Raw genomic sequence first — 17,765 nt, forward strand, 5'->3', positions numbered from 1 at the left:
GATGCCTTTCTACAAATATTGGGAAAACAATATTTTGAATTTTCTGTTTTTTTGCCTGTTGACAGCGAAGAAGATATGACACTTTACAGGGGAGGTCAGAGTCTCAGAAAGAAGACTGAGAACCAGTGCTCACTCATAGTTAAGGGTCCTCCTTCAATTTATTTTTGTCTTAGAATAATTCATTGAGATACATTTTTTTTTTCAGCTGATAATTGTCTGCTCTGCAAACACTGTGTTAGGTGCTGCAGTCTCAGATGTTTTCAGACAAAGAAGCATATGACATGATTCCCACCTTTTGCATCCTACAATAAGACGAGCAGAAGTTCTCAGCAATTTTACTCATCAAGTAGCTTGTTCCAGGGAGTCCAGCAGATGATGTGTTTCATTAAGAGTTCACAGGAAATCTAGTAACTTCCATCTAGGGCAATCAAGATGAAGATGGAGAAGGTGAAATCTGGGTGAACAACTTAGAGAATTGGTAGGATTTGAAAATAAGAAAAGAGAAATAGGTCCAGATACAAGGCAGAAGGAATTAACACAGCATATTTGGTGGATGCTAAGGAAGCCTGGCTTTGTATAATGAATGATGAGACAAAGCTAAACAAAAACAGGGACATTAGGCAGTAAATAACTTTGCAGTAAATAACTTTGCAGGGACATTAGGCAGTGACGTATGAATCAATTTGGTCTTAAGTCTATTGAATTTCACTGATGTGATTTTCAAGGAGGCCTTTATAAAAAGTAGCTGGAGATATGGTAGTTGGATCTTCAGTGTTTGATTGAAATGCAATGCAGGGAAGAATCAGAGCTGCCACTAGAGAATGGAGTGTCTTTTGCCTGGAGTTGACAGTTAATGTGGGAGAGGATGAGTCATTGTTGGAACGCGGGAGGCATCCTTTGGGCTGGGAACAGTGGTCATTTATTTAAGCTGTCTCCTGCTGCTGGTTCCCTTGACATTTTTCTTATTTGGCATATAGAAAAAAATAGCATGAAACAACACTACTGCAGGCTCAGAATTAAGACTTAATTTAAAACGTGAGTTGATTATATTATTTATTTTCTTTTTTTGAAGAGAAAAACTATCCCTGAGTGAGGTAATCAGTCCTGTTTGCCTTACTTTATGCCTCCTTTCAGTCATCTTAACATTAACGTTTACAAAACTACACTGTAGTTCAGTCCACAAATCTTTCCTGAGTATGTGTTGTGAGGAATACAGTGAAGAATAAGAAGAAGGTGAGATTTTCGGTTTGGTTGGAATACAGAATATATGGAGAGTGTAATAGAAAATAAGATTAAAAGTATAAGCTCTCAGGCCTTCCCTGGTGGCACAGTGGTTGAGAGTCCACCTGCCGATGCAGGGGACACGGGTTCGTGCCCCGGTCCAGGAAGATCCCACATGCCATGGAGCGGCTGGGCCCCGTGAGCCATGGCCGCTGAGCCTGCGCGTCTGGAGCCTGTGCTCCGCAACGGGAGAGGCCACAACAGTGAGAGGCCCGCGTACCGCAAAAAAAAAAAAAAAAAAAGGAGTATAAGCTCTCAGTGTTGTGCTGCATGGGTATAATTGAAGATTTTGAACAGAAGAGTTGTTTTTAGACAGTACAGGTGGGCATATCGACTCATTTATACTGTTTTGTTTGATTCACATAACTTTTGCTGGTATTTATTTAAATAGGGGATCAATTTCTCAAAAAGCAAGCATATTAGCTAAAGTATACTAAACAGCATCGGAAATCATTCAATTCTATGAAATCTTGGTTTTAGGAACCACCTCACTGGAAAATAGTAGGGCAAAACTATTCTTAAATAAATGGTGCTAGGTGAGGAAAACAAAACTCATCGTTGGCCAAATGAGCTCAGAGAGCCTGTCTTCCTCACCGTGGCTCTTATACACAAAGGCAGTAGAAGTTTTAGTAACGTTATTTAAAGAACAGGAGGAGAAAATGTTTGGCATACTCCTTAGGAGCGAGAAGATTGTTATTTAACACATTGTTTAATGCAATGCCTTGATATGTTTAGATCCTTTGTGACTTGGGGAAAAAAATAGCCCAGAGAACAATGTGGATGTCGTTTTGAATACTCTTCTTTCTCCGTGAATCTAATTAGATAAGAAAATTCATATCAACCAAATAATCAGAGCAGGACCAGTATCTATCTGTTAGCTTCATTCAGTATATTTGGTGAACTGTTTCTCTCAGAGCAGCTCAAATGTCAGCTTTTGTGGAGAATAGAAAGACTCATATTTTCTCTTTCTCCCTTCCTCTCTGTCTTCCTGCCTTCCCCTGCCTCCCCCTCAGTACTTAAGCCAAATAGTTAAAGCCAGTGGACTGATGAGTTGTCCTCCATGTGAGTTACCAGGACTAGTTCTAAATTACTAATGGCCAGTGTGATCCCATTTGCTATAGAGCCAGCAGTTGTGGTGCTAACCTGTTGATGGATGCAAAATGGGAGGAAATTAAAATTACTCTCAGTTGAGCAATATGGGATTGAAAGTATTATATAAGCCCTTGTGCTTTTGATGAAGGTCATATTTTATGGCTTAGAGATGGCCAAAATGTGATTAACCCAAGGTTACCAGGATTCTCTAATGTTACTGTAAATGGAGACATTTCTCAGCTGCTTGGTTTTTGTGACAGTTTTGCAAATGAAAATTAAATATCTCATTCACGGGTCATGGGAGGGGTATATCTATAATGATCCTCTTCAACTAAAATGGGGCCTTGTGATATAGTGAGTTCCGTGACATCGAAAACAGACAGGTAGAACTGAGACAGTTGAGTCGGGGTTGTGTAGCTTATATTTCTTTATTGTGCAGGAGTTCACCAAGATTAGAGTTTCCCAGCCCAAATTTAACAGAAAACCACATACTTCAAGAATAAGACACAAGAGGGGCTTAAGTATGAGCTAAAACTGCCATCACTGAGCAAAGTGAAAGGGAGGGAATCAGTGTAAAACTCATAGTAAAATTAGTTTGGTGATAGGGAAAATTCGATATTAATAACCTTTAAGTCCCCTTCTATCCCTTTTTCTATAACTTAAACCTCAACATGCAGGTTAAGTTACTGGCACTTGGAATTCCACTAGGTGGTTCTAAACTGAATCCTAAGGCCTTCCCATCCCCATTTCTGGGTTGGTAAACATCTTTAAGAGAGTAGGTAAAGAAGCTGACTTCTGGGCCAGATCACAGTTGATACAGGCTTTTTAGATTTGGTGATAGTGATGCTACACAAAACCTGGATCTGTGCAGACTGTTGAAATAGTTGATAGCCATCATCACCTAGGATACAGGTTAAGTGAGAGTGCTGATGTCAAGGACCGAAGGTTAAAGCAGTGAATCTAACTCTGGCCATCTGGCCCTTTGAATCTAAAGGAACTTCGGGCAGAAGTGGCCAGCACCACGGACAGCTCTTTAGTGCTGTGGTGCAAATGCAAAGCCACCTAGGGTTTACTTGGGAAAATTGCCTTCCAGGTCCTGGTTCCGCCTCTTCCTAGCTAAAGATCCCTACCATGGACAGGCAGTTTAATTTACTCAAGCCTCAGTTTTCTCATCTGCAACATAGGAATAATGTCTGCTCTACATAGTTCTTACGGTATGCATACTGGATGATAAATTACAAGTGAAAGTACCAGTTATACAAATTAAAGATGTGAATATTGTTTTTACTAACATTTCATTTTTAATCATTGACCTTTATCTGCCTAACATTGTATTATGTTAATGAAGATGGCTAGATTCTTCTCAAAGTATGAAACAACAGTTAAATAAACGGATGGGAAAGACCAGGGTATTTAATCAGATATACGGTTTACTGGTAAGAGAAGAGAACTAGGATATATTGCATGTCTTGTAGGTTCACGCACCGGTTTTTATATTTACTATGCCATTTATTTTCATAACAACTCTGTGTACCATGGCAGTCCATTCCATGCCCTTCCATCATAGCATATTCCTCCTGTTAGTGCTGCTGAGGTGAAATCTGGGCCAGAGTGGTGATAGAATTCAGACTCTTGGTTTTCCCAAGCGTGATCTCTTCTAAAGGTTTTCCTGATGGCAGAATGCAGGAGTTAAAGAAAGAGCGTGTAAGGACTATACCTCAGCCCCCTATAAGGGGATATCAGAGCTCCCACGGCCAGAAAGATGGAGGCACGTATCCCAGGACCCTTTTAGAAGGAGGTAACCCAAGCTCACTTGGATGACCCAAGTTGTTACTGAGGTTGCTGCAGGTCTGGCCATGGTGGGGATCCTCTGCAAAGACCCTCAACACAGTGGCTATTAAAGGAAATGGAAAATTCTACTTCAGTATCTGTGTATGATAACTTTATGTAGCACAGTGACATCTTAGTAAAAAGCATCTAACTACCTTTACAGTTATTTTAAGAGGAATGAAATTCTGGTGTCATTAGCATTTAATATTTCCTGTCTTTGATGAAATTAAAGTATCTTCCTTGTGATCCCTTCATAATTTTTATTAGACTTAATTTGAGTCTTTATTTCAAAACAGAATAGAATATCTAATCTTTTAATGAACATGAATTCTACATGTGGAAAATGACCATTGGCATATGTAAATTGATGAGAATAAAATGTATGATAATGGGAATTGATTGGGTAGCAAAGAAGTACCCTCAGCATCTTTCCACATAGTTTATCTTATGTATATAAGGATGTAGGCAGCTACAGGGAGATTTATAAGATCTGAAGATCAGCTAGGCTGATATTTTTCATACCAGTTTGATAGATGCTTGTGATTATCTGTTCAACAGCCCATTGAGGAATAGGTTGAAGATGTAGCAATTTTCCACCTAGGTAGCATTTTAGATCCATTATCAGAGGGAAATGATTATTGTATGATGCTGTTTTCCCTAGGAACTTTCAAAACGAACACGTTAGTGATTTGATAGTTGTGTGATGATTTATATAATAGAAACAGCACTAGGGTTGAAATCAGAAGATATAAGTTTGAATTCTTGCTTCAGTACCTACCAGATGCATGGATTTTGGTAAGTTGTTCATATCCGCTGAGCCAAAGCTGTCTCCTATGAAAATGGGACGGCCCACCTACATCAGAGAATAGTTATGAGATTGTATTAGATGATGTTTGTCAAAGTGCTTAAAACTTGTGACACATGTTTAAAAGAAATTTTATTTATAATTCCTTTTTTGGGTTATTTTCTACAGAAAGTGAGTGAGAAAGTTGGAGGAGCTGAAGGAACCAAGCTAGATGATGACTTCAAAGAGATGGAACGGGTGAGTCTTCATCACTCAGAGTTCCCTTGACATAAAATTGCCCAGCATACTAAGTGGAGAAGAGAGAAAGGAAAGGGGAAACCGTTCTCCACTGGTACCTGAGAATACATTTTGTTATTCTTAAGAGTACTCTCCTTTTAGTGTATATTTTAAAACAGAAAATGTAAAGTATCTGGTTTTTTTTTACTATCCTAAGAACAAAGCCTCCATGAAGGTGAAATGTCATAATGGATTTTATCATTACTTTTCCAAATAGGGGCAACACGGAGCTGGTGTTTGAATTGTGCTGGGGTGGGACGAAAAGAGGATAAGGTGGGGAATGATGTATCAAATGTTTTGGGGAGAGTTTGAGTCACTTTCTAGCTTTCGAGAACTTTCCTGAGGGGACTGTGCCAGCCAGAGGCAGCATGTGTAGTGAACACAGTGGTGAGCCGGTCTGACCTTGGCCTGAGCTCCACTTCTACTGCCTGTTGCACAAGTCAGCATATTGCTCTGAGCTTCTCTATTTTCATAAATGTAAAAGGAGAATACAAATGCGTTCTTCAGAGACTTTTATTAAGGATTAAAAATAATATAAATCATTTAACATTCTTCCTTAAAAGATAGCAGGTTCTCAACAAGTGAGAGCGGAGGTGGTGAACAAAATAAGCCTTTTTATTTTTCTTGTGACAGATGCCGTATTTTCTCTTTTACTTTTCTTTCACTTTGAGACTGTCCATAGAAAGAGATACATAGGCTTATGATGGAGGGTGGGTATTGCATTGTGCAATTAATTATTTTAGATTTTAAATTGTGGATGAGTAAAGGATCTGGGAATACAAACCCTGCACTTGAACAGAGAGGATGGCGAAAGCCTGTGATACCCAGAAACCACATTTTTACTTTCTGTCCCGTCTTTTTCAGTTTTTCTTCTGAAGAGTTCATTGATGAATACAACACATTTTTGTTCTGTACCTCCTCTGAGACAGGCATGTAGGACATAGTAGTGAACAGGATAGATAAGATTTCTGACTGCATTAAATTCATAATCTAGTGGGGAAGACAGACATTGGACAAATACTGACCAGTGTGGCAAGGGTAACGAAACATGGCACTAGAGAAGCTTAGAACAGAGGAAACTCACCCACATAGGGTGGTCAGGGAAGACTTTCCTGATATTTAAGTGAGGATATAAAGGATGAGTAAGAGTTAGCAGAGCCTAGTGCGTTTCTAATAAAGGAAACAGCAAGCAAGAGACAACCGGACAGGGACTTCTGTGGTGGTCCAGTGGCTAAGACTCCGTGCTCCCAATGCAGGGGGCCCAGGTTCAATCCGTGGTCAGGGAACTAGATCCCATGTGCCGCAGCTAAAGATCCCGATGCCGCAACTAAAAGATGCTGCAATCTACAACTAAAGATCCCACATGCTGCAACGAAGACCCAGTGCAGCCAAATAAATAAATAAATATTAAAAAAAAAAGAGAGAGAGAGAGAGAGAACTGGACACATTTGAGTTCCTGAATAAAAGATGAGTTGCTGAGAGACAGGAGTCTTGTGAAATGAGACTGTTGAGTGTTTACCTAGCTGGTGTTTCTGGCTAAGTTCTTGAGATGGACCTCACCGATAGAATAGGGAGCCTCACTGATAGGAGATTTAATGAGTCTCCAGAACCCGACACACCTGGTCAGAATGACTTGGCTTCGACTCCTCTGCTCGCCATAGTGTCCTCATAGTACCACTCCCCTCTTTATGAGCAGCCCTGTGGGTCTGTTTATTTGCACCAATCTCTGTCTACACCCAGTCTTCCTTCGTCCCCCTTATCCTTTGACGTCTCCCTCCCATCCCCACCCTGGAGGGAGTGTATAATATTCCACGTGGCCAGTGCCCTGTCACTAATGACAGATTAGGCAGGTGTTTAGGAATTTAGGACTAAGGAATCAGAATTTGAGTCCTGCTTTCAGCCTCTGCCAGGACACGAGGTAATAAGCTCGGTAGCCGACTGCCTAAACTGAGACAAACTAACTTTCTATTTCTTAAATGAGATTAAAAAGAATAAGAAATTTGGAGAACAGTGTTTATAACTGAACAACTAATTGAGCCTTTGAATCCATGCTGGTCTTGCAAAGTAATTGAAATAAAAGAGGACCTTACAAACATTTCACTTCAGGCAGAGACCCACAGACGTCGCTCTGAGTCTGTTGGTAAGGTTTATTTCTCCTGTTTCCTAGAAAATAATGAGTTTCTGAAGCTTTTATTTCAAAATCTAGATATTACCGTAATAAGGTTTTGCTGGTTGAAGAACACACTTGTGGTCTTGTATTTGGGTTTATAACTAAGTAGACTGAGAGATTTAGGTTTTAGTGAGGTGTGGAAATTGTTTATTCCGCTTCATCCCACACATCTTTTGCCTTATCTCTACTCATGTTAAATTCACATTAAAGGTAGAGGTTTCTGTGGTAGTTGGAAAGCACATGCTTTAGATTTAGACTCCAAATCTCTTCTGTTTATATGTTTATTACACACAAAAACATTTTAGCTCAGTGTTCCCAAACCTGCAGAAGAATCACCTTTCCATGGTCAATTTCCTGTTCATCAAGCATTTAGAGCAGAGAGACCTTTGTTCACTGTGTTCTCAGAGGTGCAGTGAGACAACAAAATGAGATAAATTAGAGGTTTGCATCACACAGCACTACTGGGAGAGAGAAGTGGGTATTCCTAGAGGTTGTTTCCGTAATCAGCCACCGCATCCACTCTCCTGCTGAGATACAGTAAAGTTACCACGTGCATCTCTTAGCCCTTGTAGCCTTCTCGTCCTGGAGCTGACTGGGTGGACTCCTTCGGCTGTGTTGTGGCTGCAGGAACCCTGCCTGTAACCATTTCTGTCCTCCTCCTAAGTGCCTGCATGGAATTGTTTCTTTGTTCATTTTAAGTGGTATTTGTTGCTTACAAGCTTCCTCACAGACTAAATTTCTTACCGCGGTACAGACATTGTGTGCATTTTTTTTCTTTGAAAAGATGCAGATTTTTTTATCAAGAGGAAGCACTAGAATTTGAGGGACCTGGTTTCTTCGAAATTTACATCAGTTGCTGCAGTGATTGTGTGTGTGTGTGTGTGTGTGTGTGTGTGTGTGTGTGTGTGTGTGTGGTGTGTGGGTATGTTCATTAATTCACATGGAATATCTGTAAATGCGTCCATGTGGCAGGCATCCTGCTAGGCACCAGGAATATAAAGATGATTAAGGTACAGTTCCTGCCTACAGGAGCTTCCAGTTTTGATGGAAGAAATAGACACATAGATTAGTGTCTTATGGGACAACGGTGCTTGATGCCTTGGGGAGTATTTTCATGGAAGACCTAACTCAGGTTGGGTAGACGAGTGGAGGCTTCCTAGAAGAAAGGGCACCTGAGCTAAATCCTGAAATTTTCTCTTGTTTCTGTGTATATGAGTGATGTCGAAAGAAGTCCAAGCCAAGGGGTACAGTGTCTCTTTTAGGAGCCTGAAAAGTATCATGGGAAATCCCTGCTGTTGAAACCAGGAGTCCTCAAGTTGAAAGCATGGCTGTAGACCATTTTAATGAGAATGGAATTTTTCTGAAGGGGCAGCCTCAAGTTTCAAGGCAAGCAGATGTTGAGAAAGAATGGAAAGATTGTCATTCCTTATACGAGTGAGGGAATGTGTTGTTTGCAGAGCAGCCTGTGGGGGAAGCGCTATAGGAGAATGTCCATGGTCATTATCTCCATATACTTAACTAGTCATTGGGTGGAGAGGAGCTAGATCCTTCTGTTTAAGCCCAAGTGGTAGGCTAGAATCAACGAGTAGAAGCTACGGGGAGATAGATTCAGACTCAACATAAGAAAGAAGTTTCTGTTGTCGGAGCTTTTTAAATAAAAAAGAGCCTTGGGGATTACTGAATTCCCCATCACTGCCCACGTTTAAAGAGAGGGTAAACCCACGGTTCCCACATTCTGTGTGAAGCACAATAGTTGTCATCTCCTTCGAGTTTTGTGGCAAGTAATCTGTTACTAATGTCATTTTTCATAATGTCAGTCTCACTTGGATTCTGGTGATCTATCCCAAATGGGAGAGAAAGGAATAAAGTCCCAGCCAGCATGCTCAGAGTTTCACATATCCCCGAGTGCACCGTGAGCACCTGTCATATACGTGAATGTCTTCTTCATGGGTGTGGTGGTAAAAGAGAAGCTGTGGAATACGGTACTGAGACACTCACTTGCTGGTGTGGAACTGTAGGATGGGTGGGAGCCCCAAACAAGATGAGCTTTAAAGACATTTTTCTGCTGATCCTGAAATTTAGTGAAGACTAGCTTCTTCTCAGTTACGTGGTTGCAACATGTTTCCAAGCCAATGTCATTGAAGGTAAATGCCTAAGAAGATTAACCAAAAAAATACATTGGGGCAGTCTCAGCCTAATGTGTTGTTTATTTTTGTTTTCAACACACAGTTCATTAATCAGGCTTTCCAAATACATAAGGTAACTGCTGTAAAGCAGAGCAGTCTGGGTACAGGTACATTAATTCTTCCATATCAGTAGGGGACTATTAAAACATCCCCTTATTGGACCAGCCTGTATCTCACTGCCAGACAGACTTTCCCAGGATACTGTTTTCATCGTGTCTCTGTGATTTGTTTAGTTAGGTGTTCTCCTTTAGCTCCTGTCCTTTAAGTGGGTGTGCATTCATTCTTAATAGGTACATTTTCTTAATTTCAGTGACAGAAAAATTAAGAATTTGAAAGATTTTCGTGTTTCATATGACATTTTAACATCTCTTTTGCGTAACCACTGTAAGTTAGCCTATATTTAAGTGGGTGCTTAATTCATCTGTTTAGTATTGATCACTAAACCCACAAACTGTGCTCCATTTTAAGATGTCCGTTTTATTTTTCTTAAACTCTGCTACTGTGTACCTGTGACAGCATCAGGTATAATGCAGTGTCTGATGTTGTGAAGTCATATCTTTCAGTCCTTTTGTTAGTCCACAAAGAATGCTGTGTTTTTCACCTGTGCTGCCTCCTGTGTTCAGGAAACAGTGACTGCTCCTTTTCCAGTGGGGAAGGGTAATGTTCAGATGCCTCAAAACAATAGCCCCATTCTAGTCAATCTGGTGCCTTTCAGTTCTCTTGTATCTTGTCTCTAAAGACCGAGACAGCTGGTGAAATGACGGGCATCCGTAGATTCAGCGTGGCGTGCCTTTATGAAAGTAGAACCTTAGCACAGGGAGCAGCAAACTTTTTCTGTAAATATATTAGGCTTTGTGGGCCAGAGGGCGTCTGTGGTCTGTGTTGCAGCTCCTCACCTCTGCTATTGAAGAGCAAAAGCAAGCATCAGTGGTATTTGAATGAAGGAGCATGGCTGTGTTCCAATAGAATTTACCCAAGGACACTGAAATTTGCATTTTGTATAGTTATTATGTGCAACAAAGTAGTTTTCTTCTTTTGAATTGTTCCAGCTATTTAAAAATCTAACAACGGGGGCTTCCCTGGTGGCACAGTGGTTAAGAATCCGCCTGCCAATGCAGGGGACACGGGTTCGAGCCCTGGTCCAGGAAGATCCCACATGTGGCGCAGCAACTAAGCCCGTGCGCCACAACTACTGAGCCTGTGCTCTAGAGCCCGTGAGCCACAACTATTGAGCCCAGGTGCTGCAACTACTGAAGCCTTGCACCTAGAGCCCGTGCTGCACAACAAGAGAAGCCACTGCCACAAAGAGTAGCCCCGCTCGCGGCAACTAGAGAAAACCTGCGCAGCAACGAAGACCCAGCGCAGCCAAAAATAAATAAATATTTTTTTTAAAAAAGGAAAAAATCTAACAACAGGCAGTGGCCCAGATTTGGCCCACCGGCCATGGTTTGCCAACCCTTGACTTAGCATGAGGAAGGGAAATGTTATAGTGAGTAAAGCGGGTTGAGAGAGCCGTTTCTCTCCCTACTCATAGTTGTAAATTACAAGACTGGATAGTGGAGGAAGAACCTGCTAATGTATTGAGTTGCTAAAATCTTGCTAATGAGAAAATTGAAGTAAAAAGACCAGAGGAATATGTGCGTATTCTTTTACTTTGAGGAAAAAAACCCAGAACTTATTTCGTACAGATAAGTTTTTATTTCCTGCAAACATGCCTGTATCTTATATAGTTAGCTTCACCTCCACTAAACAGCCTTCCCTAATGACTCCGTGCCCCAATCCAGACAAGGGTGGTTGAAGAAACAGAGGCTCAGGTGCTCACAAAAATGGAAGTTGCCGTTTGGGACACATCAAAACTTGTTTTCAAGCAGTAGGAAAATTTGGGCATTAAGGAAATCATTAGGTACAATGTCATAAGTTCAGAATTAAGCTGTGCTGTTCTCAAACGGGAGTAAGCTCTTGCCAGTTATAATAAATTATTTAAGTGGAAATCTTCTTAGTTCATGGTAGTTATACTAGGCCTGTTAATAAGAGGGTTTATGGTTGGACATTGACAGTTGTGGTGTATAAATAGTGTTCCTAGCAAGAGCCTGACAAGGAGCGTTTAAGGTTCTCACCGGGTGATGGCCTCACCTTGTCCATGGCTGACACAGTATAGTTTTGTTTAGCAAAAAGAGTTCTGGACAAAAAGAGGACAGAGATGGAGAGAAGTTGGACGTTGGTCAGCCTCCTACTGGCTGATGTCATCGGGCGATCCGGTTCCTCCAGCATTCTTCCTTGGAAACCGTGTCTGATCCATGACCTTTGGAACTATATTTCTTCCCATGATAGCTGCTTGGGTTGTGTGGCCTCAGAGAATTCATTTCCCTTCTCCAGGTTCAGACTGGCATATTTAAAAAATCAAGGCTTTGGACTGGATGCTCTACTGGCCTTGTTCTGTTATGTTTATTAAGTCTGTCAAGTGTAAAATCAGGAGTAAGATCCTAGTAAATGAATTTGCTAGTAGCTCTTGCCTGTTTGGTGTATGTCCTGAAATGCATTCCGCAAATTATTATATTGGATAAAGTTGTTTTCAGAGGTGGATTGCAAGTGAAGGTTATTTTATGCTCTGATCAAAAGGGTTTAGCTAGAAATTTCTCTAGATTGATATCTAGATCAGGTACCTGAAAGTGTTGAAGGAATCTGCCTCAGTGGGCACAAGATCTGGGGTTGTATGGGCTCTTCCCTGGGAGACTTTGGCCAAACCATGGGGGACACTGAGTAGTTTTTATTCTCATTCTTCTTCTAAGGTTGAATCTCACTTTGGGGACCAAATGCAATGCTCTAATATTGTTGTCTCCAGCGTCTCTGTGCCTCCCCCAAGACCACTGGCTTTTGCCAAGCTGATAGCTTCTATGTATAGAGCCTGAGTACTTGGGCGGTCTATTTACAGAACCCAGAAGGGAAAGGGGGTTTCATTTCGCAAATGAGAACCACTTTTCATGCTTTCCTTGCTGACTTGCCCATGGACCACTCCAGATATACTCTACTAGCACCCAGCCTCTGTAGAGAAGCCAGTGTAACTGAGGGCATGTGGTCAAACAACTTAGCCTGGGACAGCCTCCCTTTTGCAGAGGCCCAGGGTAGAATAGTTCTCGTGAATGAGTTTCTGTAGACTTTCAGGACTTTCAGAACAAAACCAGAAGGTGAGCTGGAAGGTGCTTTCCTCCTGGTCCTGTGTGGTTGGCCTCTGCCAGGTCTCCAGCTCCATCTAGGAGATGGTACAGAGAGCTTTGCAGCTCTGACTTGGTGTCTCTCTTCAGGTCAGGAGATGTCCCTGTTGCCTTTTCGTGCTTTCAAGAAGTATCGGGTGGTAGTTAACAACACATATGCTGGAGCCGGAATTGAGCAAGTTTCTTAACCTCTCTGTATCTGTTTCATAAGGCTTCTGAGGATTTAGTATGTAAAGATATTTAAAGCCCTTGGAACAATTTCTGACAAATGTGAAGCAGTTTATGATGATGGTGATCATGATTATTACTGAGGGTAGAGATGGGGGAAAGTTAGAAATTGGTCCGCTTCCTCACATCAGATGAGCTCAGAATACCAAGTGGTCACTGGCCAATGCAGTCCCTCTGGCACTCTCCCTTAGAGACTTTGACCTTTGGAACTACTTTGCTTCCAGTCATAGCCACATAGGACATTTGGACACATTTGACATTGAATGCTTTAAGCCCTGTCATATAGTCAGCAGAAGATCTGTGTTTTTGTCCTATCACACATGTAACCTGGACTTTCAGCCTGTTTTTTTCTGCACATACCCTCTGACTTCATTTACATTGAGTGCATAGTGGTTGGTTGGCGTGTTGGTAATGCTTCCAGGACCTCCGTGTATGGCCACACAAGTTCTGCACTGTAAAACTCTGGGGGACCACTATTCATTGCAGAACTAAATACTACTTAGCCACATACTCAAATCTAAGATGTATTGAAAACTGAAGTTAACCAAAAGAATGTGGTACAGGGTTCACATGTGGGCAGGCATCTCTTATAAATAGGAATGCTTTTTAAGGTAATTTTATACCATGATGACCTCATAAGAAAAAATGTTTCCTCTATTAATCACAGGAGTAGCAAGCTCCTTACACACACAGTAATCTGACTGCCATGGAAGGGGAACTGATTAAGTATTGAAAAACAAAGCTGAAAGATAAAATCTTCTGGTTATGGTTTGGTTTCTGATTATGAAAGAGAAGAAGGCTTACACAGACGTAGAAAACAAATATATGGATACCAAGGGGGAAAGGGGTGGGGTGGGAGGAACTGGGAACTGGGATTGACACATATATAGTACTGATACTATGTATAAAATAGACAACTGATGGGCACATACTGAATAGCACAGGGAACTCTACCTAATGCACTGTGGTAACCTAAGTGGGAGGCAAGTCCAAAAGGGAGAGGATACCTATATGTGTATGGCTGATTCTTTTGTTGTGCAGTAGAGGCTAACACGACATTGTAAAGCAACCATATTCCAATAAAAATTAATAAAAAAAAGGAAGAGAAGGAGGCTTGCCCCATCCATAAAAGGTTGATTTTGTATGTAGGTGCAGTAGGTTACAGAAAAATTGGAATTGAGGGAGGAGCCCTTGAACTCTAAAGAAAACAACGAAGTCTCCTTGAACTTAATTGAGATCTGATATTCCACCATCAAAAATTAATTCCCTTCATTCATACTTACGTATTCCATGTACACATCTTGGATAGGAGGATGCACTAATTTTCAGTAGTCATTTACCCTGCAGAGTGAATGAATGGACCACACGTGTTGATAAGGAAAGGATTTCATGGGGGAATGTAGAGAGGACCTCATTGCACGGCCTCTTCATGTGGTAAAAAGGGTGCAACAGAGAGAGGACATGGTGACCTGCTGAGTGCAAATACTGACCATTCAGAATTTTGCAAGGATAGACTCTAGGACCATGATTTTAATTTAGAGTTAACCAAAAGTTCAAGAACTGATTAGAAGTGTTTGCTCAAGATTTTTATGTACTCGGGATGTTCTCAGAAGTTAAATAAAAACTTTCCCTCTCTTACTTGAACAAACAGAGTCGATGTGGCATGTTTCTTTCTTTAGAACAGTGAAACATGCCACCATGCCTGGCCCTGTGTAGACATCCAGTAAATGCCTCTGGGGCAAAATATGTTTCATAGCTCCACATTTTTAAAAAATTTATGTTTATTTTATGCTGAATTTATTCCTGGGTCATGTATTTTTGTTTCTTCAGTTTCTTTTGGGACATCTTCTTCTGTGCAACCTCCTCTTCAGGTTTAGGTACAATTTGCTCTTTTTCAATAGGGATCATCTTAGTGTGGCAGAGAGGGCTCAGGTAGGGGTTAACCTGTCCATGAGCTCTGTAAGTCCAGGGCCCATCTCGGATTCTGTTCCCCTGGATGTGCTCGATGCCAGAGACGCTACATCAAAACCCTTAAGTGTAACTTTACTCTCCACATTTTTAAGCATGTGCGGCAAAAAATTCACTCTTTTTTGGGTCATGGACCCTCTGTCCAGCCCCACTCTTTGACCTGGATGGATACGCCAGCCAACTCCAACACTGTAATGATGGAATAGCATGCGTTGCTTCTGTAAAGTGACATCGTTCAGAGACTTGGTGGCTTTTTGGATATGCATACCCTCTATGGCCTGGCCAGCTTCATGGGTGTTCTTAAAGTGAACGTGAAGATTTGAACCTCTTGATTTGCAAGATTTTGTGGGGTTTTCTGTGTCAAGTGAAGAGTGAACCATTCTCAGAGACCACATCAGGCAACTTCCAGTGAGAGGAAGCTATATCCACATTATTTTACCAGGAGATAAGGAAGTATATTTTGAAACACATTTTAGGAAATTAGTAGGTTCCTTTCTGGGTAAATGGGCTTTCCAAGTCTTGATGGAACACAGCTGAATGCAAAGCCAGTGGTAATTCTGGCAGCTCTGTGAGCCCCTCACCTTCCACCGCAGGATTTCGTGCTCGGTTGTACCACCAGTGGTTGTATATATGCTCAAGCAAAAACTACGTTTCTAAAGCTAATAATTTGCATCATTTAGAATATTTATTTTCTCATTTCAGAAAGTGGATGTCACCAGCAGGGCTGTGATGGAAATAATGACTAAAACAATTGAGTACCTTCAACCCAATCCAGGTAAGGGCTCGTTTTATACTTGCAGGGGTATCCCTCCAGGTAACTTTTCGTTTCTCTTTGGTAGACAGGCTAGGTTTGGTGTGCTTCTGCTTGCTCTGTCCTCCCTTCTGGAAGTTCAGTGGCTTCAGGTGGAGCATTTCGACCGGGAAGGGAGGACTTTTTAGGTTCACACTGAAGTAACTGGAGGCTTCTGTGATATTTTATCTGACTGTAGTGTAATTAACAAACAGCACTGTGTGGACAGCGTGGGTGGCACATGAAGTCAGGGTAGCTGCAAGCTGTTATGAACTGAACACTCATTTGAAAGGGATTGTAAGAAAGTAAATTGGGAGAATTTTCAGATAAAGCATAGTAATTCACCAAAGGTATGAAAAAGTAGGAAGTTGAATGGTTTTTGTGAAATACAGAGGGTTTCTGTCCATACGCATCTCTGAAGTCTTTGGAGGGTTGTTCTTTGTTCTGATTTTTCTCCAAGCACATCACAGATCAGCACTTTTCTTGCTAACCTGTTACACTCTTAAGAGAAGGGAGTTATAATAGAGATAATGGAGCTGTACCTTGAAAAAAGAATCAGGCAGAAGTGAGGTGATCTCAAAGAGCACAAGGTGTAACAGCAAAGCAGCTGATACTCTAGACCTCCTCAGCACTCTTCCTGAGTAGCAGTTCCTAACTGCAGAGTATAGAAACTTGAAGCAAGTTTGAATATATTTAAGTAAAACGTATGAATATTGGGAAAACTGCGTATCTTGAGACCAGTTTCTTTGGGAGTTTCAGGTTGAGATTCCTGTGTCTTTGGTGGTCCTAGGGGAGATGGTTCAGGCACTGTGTCAGCCCCACTGTGTTTGGAATCTGAGCGTTAATGGGTGAGAGATAAGAAAAGGAAATACGTGGGATAAGAGGAGGCAGACAAGCAGTCAGTGCTGACCAGCTCCCTACTGCCTTCTGCTGCTGCTGGTTGCAGCTTTCGCTCAGCCCAAACTGGGGGAATAACATTCTCAGTTTTTTTAAAAACTGCATCAGAGATGGGATTATGTGAGGAAGGAAAATATTGAAGTAAGTGATAAGCCATAGGAACCAGGCCTTTAACTGATAGTAGACCAAATTGTTGGCAAATTAGGCAACGAATAGCAAAAATGAAGTTTCCAATTTTTGCTTGCAGCCTTCTTCATGACCTCTGTATTCCACAGAGATTCAAGGATCTCTTATCTAAGAGATCTTCACCTGTTCCTAAGTATTTAAACAACTGTGATAGGTCAGTTTTGAAAAGAGAACTGCTCACCCCAAGTCTCACGGTAAGAAGTCATTGTTTAGGGAAGGATGTTTTTGTCTTTGTCTTTGAGTAGAATCTTGAAGTGCTCCCTCATTTCCTGGGATTTACGCATGGATGGTGCTAGGATTACTTAGCCCTGCTGTTGTAGGGCTAATATATATTTTTTAACATCTTTATTGGAGTATAATTTCTTTACAATGTTGTGTTAGTTTCTGCTGTATAACAAAGTGAATCAGCTATACAAATACATATATCCCCATATCTCTTCCCTCTTGCGTCTCCCTCCCACCCTCCCTATCCCACCCCTCTAGGTGGTCACAAACTCCCTGTGCTACGCAGCTGCTTCCCACTAGCTGTCTGTTTTACATTTGGTAGTGTATATATGTCCATGCCACTCTCTCACGTTGTCACAGCTTACCCTTCCCCCTCCTTGTGTCCTCAAGTCCATTCTCTATGTCTGTGTCTTTATTCCTGTCCTGCCCTTAGGTTCATCAGAACCATTTTTTTTTTTTTAGATTCCATATATATATGTGTTATCATGCAGTATTTGTTTTTCTCTTTCTGACTTACTTCACTCTGTATGAAAGACTCTAGGTCCATCCACCTCACTACAAATAACTCAATTTCGTTTCTTTTTATGGCTGATTAATATTCCATTGTACGTATGTGCCA

At 41.3% G+C, this 17,765-nt stretch overlaps 1 protein-coding gene across 2 annotated transcripts in view; it reads left to right on the top strand.

The window, feature by feature from the left end:
- SH3GL2 (SH3 domain containing GRB2 like 2, endophilin A1) overlaps nt 1-17,765 on the top strand; it is a 199,834-nt gene that overhangs the window by 131,328 nt on the left and 50,741 nt on the right. For both annotated transcript variants that reach the window (XM_067744471.1, XM_067744469.1), the window contains exons 2-3: nt 5,177-5,245; nt 15,751-15,823. In XM_067744471.1, the coding sequence (XP_067600572.1) occupies nt 5,177-5,245; nt 15,751-15,823 (142 nt within the window). The remainder of the gene's footprint in view (nt 1-5,176; nt 5,246-15,750; nt 15,824-17,765) is intronic.

The sequence above is a fragment of the Pseudorca crassidens genome, chromosome 7 (genome assembly GCF_039906515.1).
Source record: "Pseudorca crassidens isolate mPseCra1 chromosome 7, mPseCra1.hap1, whole genome shotgun sequence".
In the NCBI taxonomy this organism is placed as follows: Eukaryota; Metazoa; Chordata; class Mammalia; order Artiodactyla; family Delphinidae; genus Pseudorca; species Pseudorca crassidens.